The 12,010-nt window shown below is 49.2% G+C and overlaps 2 protein-coding genes across 4 annotated transcripts in view; one reads left to right on the forward strand and one right to left on the reverse strand.

Annotated features, from left to right (window-relative positions):
* LOC119163436 (adenosylhomocysteinase-like 1) overlaps positions 1-12,010 on the reverse strand; it is a 281,699-nt gene that overhangs the window by 235,293 nt on the left and 34,396 nt on the right. The window lies entirely within an intron of this gene.
* Positions 1-12,010, forward strand: part of LOC119163437 (uncharacterized) — a 143,332-nt gene that overhangs the window by 120,390 nt on the left and 10,932 nt on the right. The window contains exon 3 of one of the 3 annotated variants that reach the window (XM_075873078.1): positions 8,181-9,468. The exons of the other annotated variants lie outside the window; for them this stretch is intronic. Within the exon in view, the coding sequence (XP_075729193.1) occupies positions 9,448-9,468 (21 nt within the window). The 5' untranslated portion in view covers positions 8,181-9,447. The remainder of the gene's footprint in view (positions 1-8,180; positions 9,469-12,010) is intronic. 3 annotated transcript variants of the gene reach the window in all.

Raw genomic sequence — 12,010 nt, forward strand, 5'->3', positions numbered from 1 at the left:
TTTCACTCGGGTGGTGGTCGTCTCTGACAGAAACCACGTTTGGGTCAGGAGAAACCACACTTCGATTCCACTTGCGTCACCTTGAACGTTGAGGCCGAAAAAAAAGCTGGCACGGACCAAAGAACGGGTAAGCCCGTCAAACAATCACAGTGAACTTCCGGTAATCCGTTCGCCCCTCCCGGGCGAGTAAAAGCCAAATCTGGACGATCCTCCGGCGAGAGACGAAGATTTACACCCTCGTATTAAGCAACAAACAAACAAACAAACAAAAAAATGTCACCCGGAAATAGAAACGCCGAAAGGCGGTTTGGTTTCTTGCCCAGACTTTGACTGCCAAGATGTGAAGCTCGTGAGGTAACAAAACAAAAAGGCCAGTGCAAATGGGCGATGCAGAAAGGAAGAAAGGCCTTAACGCCGTTAGTGCAGTGCGAAATAAGCATCAAAAAACGAATTTGTCTCAAAGGTCGTTGGCTCACCCTACAGCTGTGTGGACGCTTCGCCCAGCAGACAGCGCGCCCGCGACTTACGGAACCGAGATAGTCGGAGACTCGAGATCGCGTTAGTAGCTGGGCGCGGATGGAAGAAGCTAGAAAGAAAGAAATGCGCAGAGTTGTTTCTCGCCTCTCGGGCGAGCACGGTTATAAAGAAAGAGAAAACAGAAATCTCAGGAACACGAGGACGGTCGGGGAATTCCGTCGCCCGCGCGCTTTTGCTAATTGGCGGCAGAAAAAAAACAAAAACGGCGAGAGGTGTGGATGGAAAACGAAGCCAGGAAACTGCGAAAACAAGACTAAAATACGAAGCTAAAGTTTCTGAAGGAATAAATGCCGAGCTACGCGAAAACAAAAACCGCGAATGAGGAAACCTAAGACGAGTTGGTCGAGCATGGAACGCCCGCTTCTGGTTGAAGTCGGCTTATCGCGATACGCACGGTCGGCACAAGTTTACCAACTCTCTCGCTTCGCGTTCTTCAAAAGTTGTACACTCTCGAAACCTGTACACCCCGGTGTGTTCGATGTACGCCACTCTGTACACTACGCACCACTCTGTACACCCCGCTCTGTGCACTGTTGTACACCCCACTCACGGGTCGCGTGCTCTTGTTGCAACGACAATGCTTCCAGCGGGATTGGCACACACCACAGCTCAAACCATAAACGCAGCCACTCGAAACTACTGCACCAAGGAGACTGCTGTCCGCAGCTAGCACAACCAACTCGCTTATCCTTTCAGAGGTTTTTTTTTTTTTTTTTCAAGTCGCAAGACCAGCCCGCAAGCGCCTTCGCCAACGACGACGCCTCTTCTGTAGCACACCTCAATAAGAAAGAATACACGAACGGAAAAGAAGGAGATACTCGGTTGTGTGTGTGTGTGTGTGATAATACAGGGTGAATAAGACGTGAAACGCTTTTCCTACGAGGGAGGACAATGCCTGTTCTTTCTGCGAGCGCGCACCGAACTAAAGAGTGGGCCTTCTTACGCAAGGCGCGCGAAGTCCCCAAGGCCGCGTCCAGAGCCCGCCCCTGTTGTACCTGATATAGGCTCGTTGGGGATGCACACTTAAACGGCACGGCCGTTCAATCAGCTCGTCCTCTCCGCTCTCCTAAAGGGCAGTGGTAGTGCCGGCAAGTACAGACACGTCTCTGGAATCCGCTCGGCCTTTGTAGCTTGCCTCGTTTATCTGCGAACAAGCCGAATTCTTGAAGAAAAAAAAAAACGCAAGCCGACAGCTGGAATGCCAATACGTATCGTGTTCCTTCTCCTACGCGCATCCGATTGGTTTTCTGATGTGGTTACCGTGGCAACGGCTCCGGTATCGAGCTATCCAAAGTCACGCAAGACGAAAAAAAAAAATTGCCGGCTAACAGGAATGCGCGACACGAGACTAGAGGAACCCGACGGACGCTATTCGACAAGGACCAACCCGTCGGGGAGCTACATCCCAATTCACCTTTCTTCACGTGCCACGACACATGCGCAGTTCTCTGGTGGGAAAGTCACGAAATGCTGCGGTAGGGCCTCTGCACGTCTTTCGATCTCGGAGGCTTTCGTTCTGGTTATGGCTTGGTTGTCCCGGTTCAACCCTGCAATGCTTCACCCCCTGCCGTTACAGAGGGCAAATCAAGAAAATTGAAAACAATAGGACGATATATTTAGAAAGATGCTATCAACAAACAGTCTGGTGCAGTTTTCAGTGGAGAACCGACAAAAACAGCAGTAGGGGAATCCTGCAGGAGTTGGTGTATTGCCGTACACAGGCTAATGTTGCAGAGCGTTGCACCAATCAAGGTGGCGTGATGATAAAGATGCACAGAATGGAACACCAACCCTTATCGCGCGTCGGCAGGGCAAACAAGGCAATGAACGCGCGAACACGTGGCAGCACAAATAGGGACAATGATGACGCTAGACGCGCGGCTGTTAAGTGATGGCCTCTATCAGATTAGAAGGCGAACGCCTCGTCTAAGCCGGACCTCCGCTAACAGCTGATGTCGAAAGACAGCTAGGAAAACAAATGGGCGCAAGAGAAACACAGCCGCTCAGCAAACAGTGAGCTGCTTGTACAAAGACAGCTACGAAACAATACGCTCTTTAATTGTCGTTAGTGTCGTTCTTCGCCTTCCCGTTCGGTTGTTATAATTTGGTGCCCCCTTACACTGGAATATCAAATGATACAAACTCGTCCAAATTGCAATCTTATAACGCTGTTTGAATTAGCATAAAGCGGTGCAAGGGCTAAAACGGGCAGGGATTGCGCGTACCACTGCTGTGCCTGTTGAAGCAAGGGAGTGATGAAGCAGGGACTCAAACAAGTATAAGAACGCTCAAACGAGAAGGCGTCAGAGACAAACAGCTCTTTTGTGGAAACACCGTGCCGTCGCCAATTCAAGAGGTGGGGTACGAGTACAAGGCGCTTAACTCGCTTATCAGCGCTCTCTCTTTCCGGGACGTTCCAGCCCAAGCAAAAAACGGCAACATATAATAACGTAGGCTAAGCTTTCTGGTCCCCAGCTGTACGACGACTACGTACACAATTCTTTCTAAACGCAGTTCCCCTCAATCGCCGGAGGTGGCAATTACGGCTCCGGGAGGCGCAGTGACCCTAATGAGGGAAAAAGAAATCGTCGCCTATACGCTAATTAAAACAAAAAAAAACAGTGGCACGAGGAAAGGCTAAGCTAACGTCACGAGACGGTGGGGGACACCAACAACGTGTCGTCCCTCCGATTCCGAGAAGGTAGCACTTCGCCTGACGTCGAAGGCTGCCGTGCGGGGAAGTTAATCGCACGTGCGAAACCCGATATCACTTTCTATGGGGCTTAATTTGAACACAGCGGGGACCTCCGAAGTCTTTATCGTGAATCAAGGTCGGGGCTTACGAAGACGTGATTGGAGCTCGAATTGATGCCCTAATTATCGCGTTAACGCACGAAACGGAAACTGTAAGCTTGTTTGTTGAGCCTCTGTTGACTGAACGACTCACGTGAACTCTCCCTCTCTGCAGGCTAGCGAGTAAAGTCACGTGGTTAGAACAGTCTAATGGCTCAAACAACAAGTACAGCTGTCAGAATATCACGCCTGGTGCTCACTCATGATTGGGCAAAATCTCGATGGAACAAGTCAGTCTTGATTAGAACATGTCGCGTGGTTAAAAAAAAAACGGGCAGGCAAACAAAATCGGAAAACAACAACTGTCGAAAGATCACTGCTCGTGTGCGCATAAAAATGAGCGAAATGCGCGTCTCCCCAACAACAGTTGCGACAGTACCGCGTTCATACAATCAGCGGAGTCCTTTGGAAACCGGCCAAACCTGGACAACCTTGCAGACGAGAATACGAGGGTATACCTGGCGGTGTCGACTTGGGACGCCGCTGCCGCAGAAAATGCACCGCCGTCTTCACTTATAGAAGAGGTGATGCGCAGTAAATAATTCAAACGCACCCTTCTTCACTTGAACGAAAACGCCCGGCGTAAATACAGAATTAGGCATACGAAGCTCGTACAAATGGGTGTCGATCCGAAGCCGACTCCTGGTATGCGTGACGTCCGAGAATTCCACACGTCGCAAGGACAAAAGAGAGAAACCACCGAATGTCTATACGCATAGCTTCAGCGTGGCACACTACGCAAGAAAAACGGCCGTTCGGATGCACTCAGACCACTAAGAGCGCCGGAACGGCATCGGTGTATTACGCGTACAACGATATGTGACGCAAGTCTGGTATGCGCGGACAAGTAAAAGCACTAAAAGAAACACGTTTACCTATAGTACACCGGAGCAAGGCCTATCTCTCAACAGTCCACTAGCAGGAACTGGCGTAACTCAGTTTGTTTACACGTCTCTCCACAATTAATAACAGCCGCAGTTGGGCGAGGGGCTGCATTGGTAATGAAAGCAAGACCAAGATCGCTCTGAGCAGAAACCAGGCCTTGCCTAGTACCTTCTAGCAGACGAAGCCCTATAGTGTCGTCTGCTACACACAAACAATAGGGAGAGAGAGAAAGAGAAAGAGGGAAGTATGCAGTAAAGGCTATGGAACAATCAAATGCCTTTCTTTCTGCAAACCGTGAGAATGCTTGCGTTTGGAGGAGGATCGGGAGAGGAGAAAATAAGCAAGGCCGTACGGAAAGGCAATTACGACCACGTCTCTTTTTTTCGGCAAGCGCTGTGTCCACCAATACGTCAGTCACGGAATGACCAACCCCGGCAAATTGTACAATTGCAGGGGCGGGGCACACCACCGTATATGGTAAAAAAGCGCCCGAGCCGCACGGATTTCCTTCTTTCCCAGCCCTTTGTACCACGTGACTATGCCCTTTCCCAGGCCGAAATGGCCACCCGTTCCTCTGTGCGTTTATCCTGTGCGGACGCACAAACGTTCGGCAATCACGGAAGACGCACGAACGATAACTATATACAAAGAAACGCGGCAACAAAAGCGAAAAGCAGAAGCATTGGCGTTGTCATGCAACAACTGCGCGACCGTTCTTCCGAAAGTCGACGCTATAGGAGCGACAACAATCGAGGCTTATTCGGAAAGTTTCGAAATCGATAGCAAAATTGGGGGAGGTGACACTCGGCGAAAACGGAGTAATCCTCCACCCGCGCGAGCTAGCTGTGATTACGACGCCACTCACGTAACCACGTGAGTCAGCTGATTTTGCCGAGTCGCCGTAACTGTGACGCGGAGTTACGCACGCGTGAATCACGAAAGGATCGGGAAAGTGCGCAGAAAAACACGCCCGCTAAAGAAGGCGGCTATACTTGCTTCACTAAAGTCCACGACTTCTAGTGACGCGTCACTTCTTGAAGCCGCGCGAAGGTGATTTACTAAGTGGCCATAAAGTTATAAAAATGCGAGCGAGACGCCGATAGAGGAAAGTATGCAATTCTAAGAACGGATAAAGTATTCTACAGTGCGTACTTTTTGAACAAAGTTCTTCTGCGAGTTCGGCGAATGGCGAGTCCACGATGGCACCTGGTGGGACCGTTGTCAACAGTGACCGACAAAAATCTATGACGTCATCAAATTTGTGTCAGCGTGCTCGTAGCTAAAACCGGCTCCTTTTCGAATCTGAACGATCGGCTGCTGTAGTTCACGCTACAGTTCGTGACTCGTTTCGATGACAAATTGAAAATTACGTACGCTACAAGACCCTTTCGTTGTTTCGCAGTTTTCAAGATAACGGGCTCCCTAAACTGAAGCGAACAACTTGCATGCAAATCAAATCTGCCCGCGTGCGAACTGTTCTCGATCGCGCTGCTTGCACAGAATCTCACAAGTGCTCGTGAAAGAGTTAAATATATGTGGAATCAAAACAAAGCCCAGAGATTCGAAACCTCGGCCAACGCGAACACAAAAGGCTGCGTTTACCGTATGGGCTTGATCAACCTCACACACCACTAACACAGGGCGGGTAAAAAAGGGGAGTTGAGACAGGGGAGAGACTCTCAGTTGCTCATGCTAATAGCGCTGAAAGGACTACTCCCTTAACACCTGCAAAGCTGAGCTCTGACGTATTCGCAAGTGAAATTCCTCCGGGGGATTTGCAACGTAAAAATATCGGGGAAGCCTTGCACTGATGGCATTCGCAAAGAATCCGACACGCGAAAGGCTGGCAAGAGCAAGCACTCGATCGGGTCTTGCAGAAAATAACAAGTTTCACTTCTTCGAATAAGTCGCAAAACAAATACGAGTTGTTCCAACGAAGAGCGAGGCAGGCTTCAGAGGCGCTCTTGCACAAGACCTGCGTGAAGTTCGAAAACAGCCTTCGTTCGTTTTAGTCACGGACGCTGCAGGTATGCAGATGGTCGATAGTGAAACAATTTGCACAGAACAAGTCGAAAGCTTCTTGCCGTTCGAACGGCTGGTGTCTTACGGAACGGTTGACGTCGTTTTTTATCTTTTTTTTTCTCCTCACTACGATGTCTTCAGAGCCGTGTCGCAGCACACAATTATACACACCGGAAACTGCACACGGCACTTGCACCACACTCAAAATCACGAGGAGTGCTGTAGCGTAGCACACTTTGGGGAGCAAGACAGAGATCGCGCTAAAGCATCAACACTTCACACACAATCCGGCAGCGACGAAACATCCACGAACACGTTAGAGACGATAGCCGGTTACTGCGCGCATGCGTCGTTGGCACCAAGCAACGTCCGTTGATTGGTCAACACATTCGTGTGCCGCCTCTTCCGCCAGTCGATGACGATTGCCTGCCGGACGTCCGACGAACTTAGTGTGAGTGAGAATATTAAGTGTCCTCTGCTCGTCAACCGTCCATTCGAAGCAGACGTGTCGTCAAGTCGTAGCCCCAACTAGGTTGCAGATATAACGCTAATGAGCACGGTGAAGACGAGACGTGAAACAAACGAGGTAAAAGAGAAAAACGATGAGGGGATCACGACGACGGCGCGCAGAATAATTGCTCGAGAAAAACAGTTCATTCACCGGTCTACACTTATCCACCACGCATGCGCAGACGGCGTCGCACACAACTTCCTAGTCGTCGTCTTCGACGTCTACTGTGCTGCCTGCAAACGCGCGCTGCACAACCGCACGGGCGAGAAAGGGTACGAAATACAAAGGAACAACAAATAAGAGGTGAACACGTGAATGCAGCTAAAACCGAGTGCTAGACCGACGACGGGGCACGCGACACAAAACGTTGCCGCCACCACAACCGATTACGCCCAAACCGGGCATGCCCTTGAAGCCAGCGCTGCAGGCTTTTCGCTGCTTATTTTTTTTTTTTACATTTGCTCGGACTTTAGCCTCTTGTTTATTCTTTCCTCTGTTCCCTCTTTCAAGGTGGACTGCAGACGCCCAATGCTTTCTATGTATAGCCTATCACTCGATCCAAGCACTGCCTTGTGCTTTTCTTTCTTTCTTTTTGTAACGAAGAGTCGCCCACCGTTCAGGCAGTTCCGGCTAACTTCATCTATACAAGTTCCTCTACGCCCTCGTTTTTTTTCTTCTAATAATCCCTCATAAAGTATTCTCGCCTCGTCAAGAGCGCATCAGAAATCAGCTTCGTTATAGATAGATGATGTAACTTCTTTTAGTATGCCACACTCGAGCGCGTGCGAGCCTCTTGCATCTATATACCCCCGAACCTGGCAGCCCCTCGCTTGACCAGAGCATTCGGAAGATCACTCGGACCGGTACTGAACGATCTTTCCAGCACGAAACGCTGCCTTCGGCGATTCGCGTCGTGCAGAACATAAACCGCTTCGAGGAGCTGGAGACCTGTTGAGTAACTACAGGGAAAAAACAAAAACTGATACAATTATACTGAACGATTAGCTGCATCTACTTGCTGTCTTGCTGTTTCGGCGTGCGTGTGGTTCCTTACACTACAGCGTGAATTAATATACCACCACCATCAGTGTGTAGTTTCGAACTTCTTGAAACTTGCAACGTGAAAGCCAGAATAAAATAAATGAGGACAATGCTGCAGAAATAACGCCTCGAGTTCAAACCCCTGACAAAAGGCAAAGTTCTGTATCGTTTACGGGGATCCGAACGGTTATATACAAACTATTAAACGAAGTAAACAGCGTAAGTGCGAAAATCATGCAGTTCGCCACGCTTTCTACGAAATTTTGGTGCCAAATCAGATAGAATAGGTAAACATGCGTTTCAATTTTTTTTTAACATTTCTCTATCGCAGATGCGGGTAGAGGGAAGGAGCATGGCAAAACGACCTCGATGGCTGTTGCGGCCAAAGGTGATGCCGTCGATACGTCACCGGGGGTCATGGAGATTAGGCTGTGATTTCGAGTCGAGGCATCTTGGAGCATGACGTCACCTGAAGACAGAGCGCCGCAAGCATTGCACAACGTTGCACCACTGCCGCCATAACTCATCAAGATCGAAAATCAAGGCGTACGCCTGAACGAACGACGAAGATCCATCGTCGCAACAAGTAAAGAGGGTGTCCGACGGAACGTATGTGCAACAGAAAACTACGTCGTGTAATGGAAGCTATCATCGAAATCCACTAAAGACACCAAGCTCTTCACGTATACTGGGACACTGGCGGGACATCGCCAAAACACTAGTTCTCTCAACGTTTTTACCGGAGTTCGTGCGAAGCGAGACATTGGAAGAATACAGTTTTCTCTTCCATAGCATGCAATAAGAACAACGGAAGAAAAGAACGGCGCGGGTACAGCGCTGACATTGGGATTTGCCAGTGATTTTTGGTTGGCAGGACAGTCAGTTACTGGCCACCCCAACCGATCGCGAAGGTGGTCCAATGTCTTCCTGTCCCGAATCAACGCACAGTCACAGCACCACAAAGATGTTTACGAAGCAGATGCGAGCTACAGCAAATGGTCTCACCAGACTTCTCTGTCTACTGCCTAAAGAAGCTCGCTTAGCTATGCGGACCATCGCACGAACGCTCCACAGTCATCAATCAATAAGGACAACGGTACACTTGTCCTCGTATCTGCACGTGACACTTCGAGAGAAAGTCCTTCTAGACCGTGACAGCCCTGTTCTCAGCCAGTAATCCCAAATCGCAACGGTGAATGCTGTAGGCCGCTACATCTGATGTCTGACTTCATGGAAGCACAGCCGTCAGCAACAGATCGAAAGACATCAACAAAACAAATGTGGCGGTTCTCACAACATTGCCCTGTCCAACATGGCTTCCGTTCACGACTGCCGGGTCCACGAAGAGTCCCGCACTAATGTATCCACGGAAGGCATCTAGAATCACAGCCCACACAATCACAACATCTTGCGTCCAGGTCCCTACTTCGCAGCTGCCTCCGACGTCCCTCCAGCCATACGTGAAGCACCGGTGACGTCACACTATTCGCAGAAGACTCCGGCTGAACGCCCCGAAACACAACCCGCGAAGACAGTCCGACGGCTGCATAATCAGCGAAGAAAGGCCGACGTATCGAATCGCCTCGTCGCCGGTGGTGATGGACCCCTCAAGATTCGAGGTAGGTGAAAAGCGCATGCGCACACACGAGATGCGACGTCCCACGCACACTAATGGAGTCATGACACAATGGTCCGAGGGCACACATACGCGGAATTACGTGAGGCATGTAAACACACAGCGGCACTCGCTTAACGCATTAGGCGTGGTTACATTTGGCCGTCTACGTAGACATTGGCGCAACAGGGAATGCAGCATAGTGTGGTGCTGTCGCGTGCGAGTAAGTCCTCGACGTTCCAGGAGAAGTAAAAAGGGGTGGAGGTGAAAAGAGAGAAGGGCTGCACGCATCACGGACCGTTGAGCAGATGTTATAAGCCTATTTCTTCTGCTTTTTCTCGCTCGTCCTCCGTGCCCCACTTGCTTGTTTGTCATCTACTCTTTCTTTTTGGGCATTTCACGCTTTCGACAGTGCATCGTTTACAAAGCTACCTCCAGCGACACGCATACAACGTTTGTTTTTATTCTTTCTTCATCCTCGCAACAATCCGTGGCCCACTGTCCTTTTTTATTATTATTATTATTCTTTCTCTCGCGTGACACGATCGAGTTCAGAGAAAGCAGACGCCCTAGCACTGACGCTTATCAGACCAGTCCTTGCAAGCGTTTTGACCCCAAAGAAGGGAGGCCCTGACGCGGATTCACCAGCAGGTTGCCGTCAACGCGCCGCCAGAGTTCACTCTTATCGGTGTCGCAATGGGTTGTCGTCAAACTCTAGGCACACAGGTAGTCTAGAAACAGGGGCGCGCCAAGATTTTTTCATTGGGAAGAGGGGGGGCCCCTGGGAAAAGTGAGTTTGTCCAGGAGGCAGGGACTCGGGTGGGGGCATAGGTAACACGTTGAAGTCATCGCAATATTGAAATCCATTATCGAAACAAAAGCTACAGTCACCACGCTACAGTCAATACAGTCACCAGTATCAAAACACGATTAGCACAATAATCATATTTGCCAGAAGTTCAGGGGAAGATGAAAGCATGAAAAAGGTCATGACAAGGTCAATTTAAATTTCGTAGTTATGCTTGTACAGATGTGAAAAGTACGTCCCGTAAAATAAAAAACTACTTCAGTGCAAAAGAAGCCAGTATAGAAGTCACAGGCCGTAAACCCCGACCGCCATATTGCCATGTTGCGTGTGACGTCATGCGCTGGAAGGGTCGCCGTCTTCCACCAAAGTTTCAAGCAGTGCGAATCATTCAGTTTCAGTGCTAAGCTGAAGAAAGCTGAAAGAGCTGTAGTTCACGCGCAGCTGACCACGTAATACTGTCGTTGGCCGGAATGCAGATCCTCGCACAGCTATAGTTCCTTCTTACGTCACGGCTTGCGAGTGCGGCAGTATTGTCCGACTATCAGGCTGCTCGCGTTTTAGTTCGATTACGAACTAAGTTGGCGACCACATGCGGTAAAACGTCGCCAACTTTTTTTATTATTATATGACGTCGCCAATACAGCGTTATTATATCGATTGAGCTAACTGAAAACGATAACGAAGGTCTACCAAGGCCAGCCACAGAATCAGCTCTGTGGCGTACTTTGTTCTACATGGGGCAGCCTTGTTTAATAACAGTAAACAACTTTCTATGACTTTATCATAAGATTTACTATCATAACTCGCATCTGTCTTCACTGATGACACCGCATCTTTTATATCTGCGCGTCTAGACCATGGTCAGAATGTTTGGGTGCACAAGAGTAACACAGTTGCCCACTCGGTGACCGTGATGATGATGATGATATGTGGGGTTTAACGTCGCAAAACCGCCATGTGATCACGAGAGACGCCGCAGGGGAGGGCTCAGGAAAATGCCGACCATCTGGGGTTCTTTAACGTGCAACTAAATCTGAGCGAACGGGCCTAGTACAGCACCATTGCCTTCATCGAAAATGCAGCCGGCGCAGCCAGGATTCGATCCCGCGACCTGCGGCGGTCAGCAGCCGAGTACCTTAGCCACTAGAACACGGCGGCGGGGCACAGTTACCAATTCACTGTCATTTTTGCATAAGACTGCTAAAGAGTGGAACCAGCTTCCCGGGTCTGTGGCAAGCTTCCATCATCTCATACGTACGTTTTAAAAATGCCTCAACTAATTAAACGCCTAGATATATCCGTTGTGTAATATACATTTTTTTGTGCTACTGCGAGTCGCCTTATGCATTTACAGTGTGCTAATGTACTTATGGGCTAATTAGGTTACGTAATACTTGTTGGTGCGTTGCGTAACGTTTGCACGTTCTGTGTTATCATTTTTGCCTATTAATAACTTATACATGTATATATAATAACCCCGCCCCTCGGCAAGTGTGCCGTGTTCCTTGAGGAAATAAAACATGAAACATAGAAATCAAATATATTTAGTCCCACACCGACTACAGGAACGACTAACACAATGGTCTTGCACGCGCTTCATTATGGATTCACCGCAGCACGGCAACGTGAAATGGCGAAGCACACACAACGTGCAGCTGCAGAAAGACTCGAGCATTTGCGCCGATATACTCATTGTAAACAATACGTCACTCTTTAATATACTTTGACAGTACGTCTA

This window comes from Rhipicephalus microplus, chromosome 9, assembly GCF_043290135.1.
Source record: "Rhipicephalus microplus isolate Deutch F79 chromosome 9, USDA_Rmic, whole genome shotgun sequence".
Lineage (NCBI taxonomy): Eukaryota > Metazoa > Arthropoda > Arachnida > Ixodida > Ixodidae > Rhipicephalus > Rhipicephalus microplus.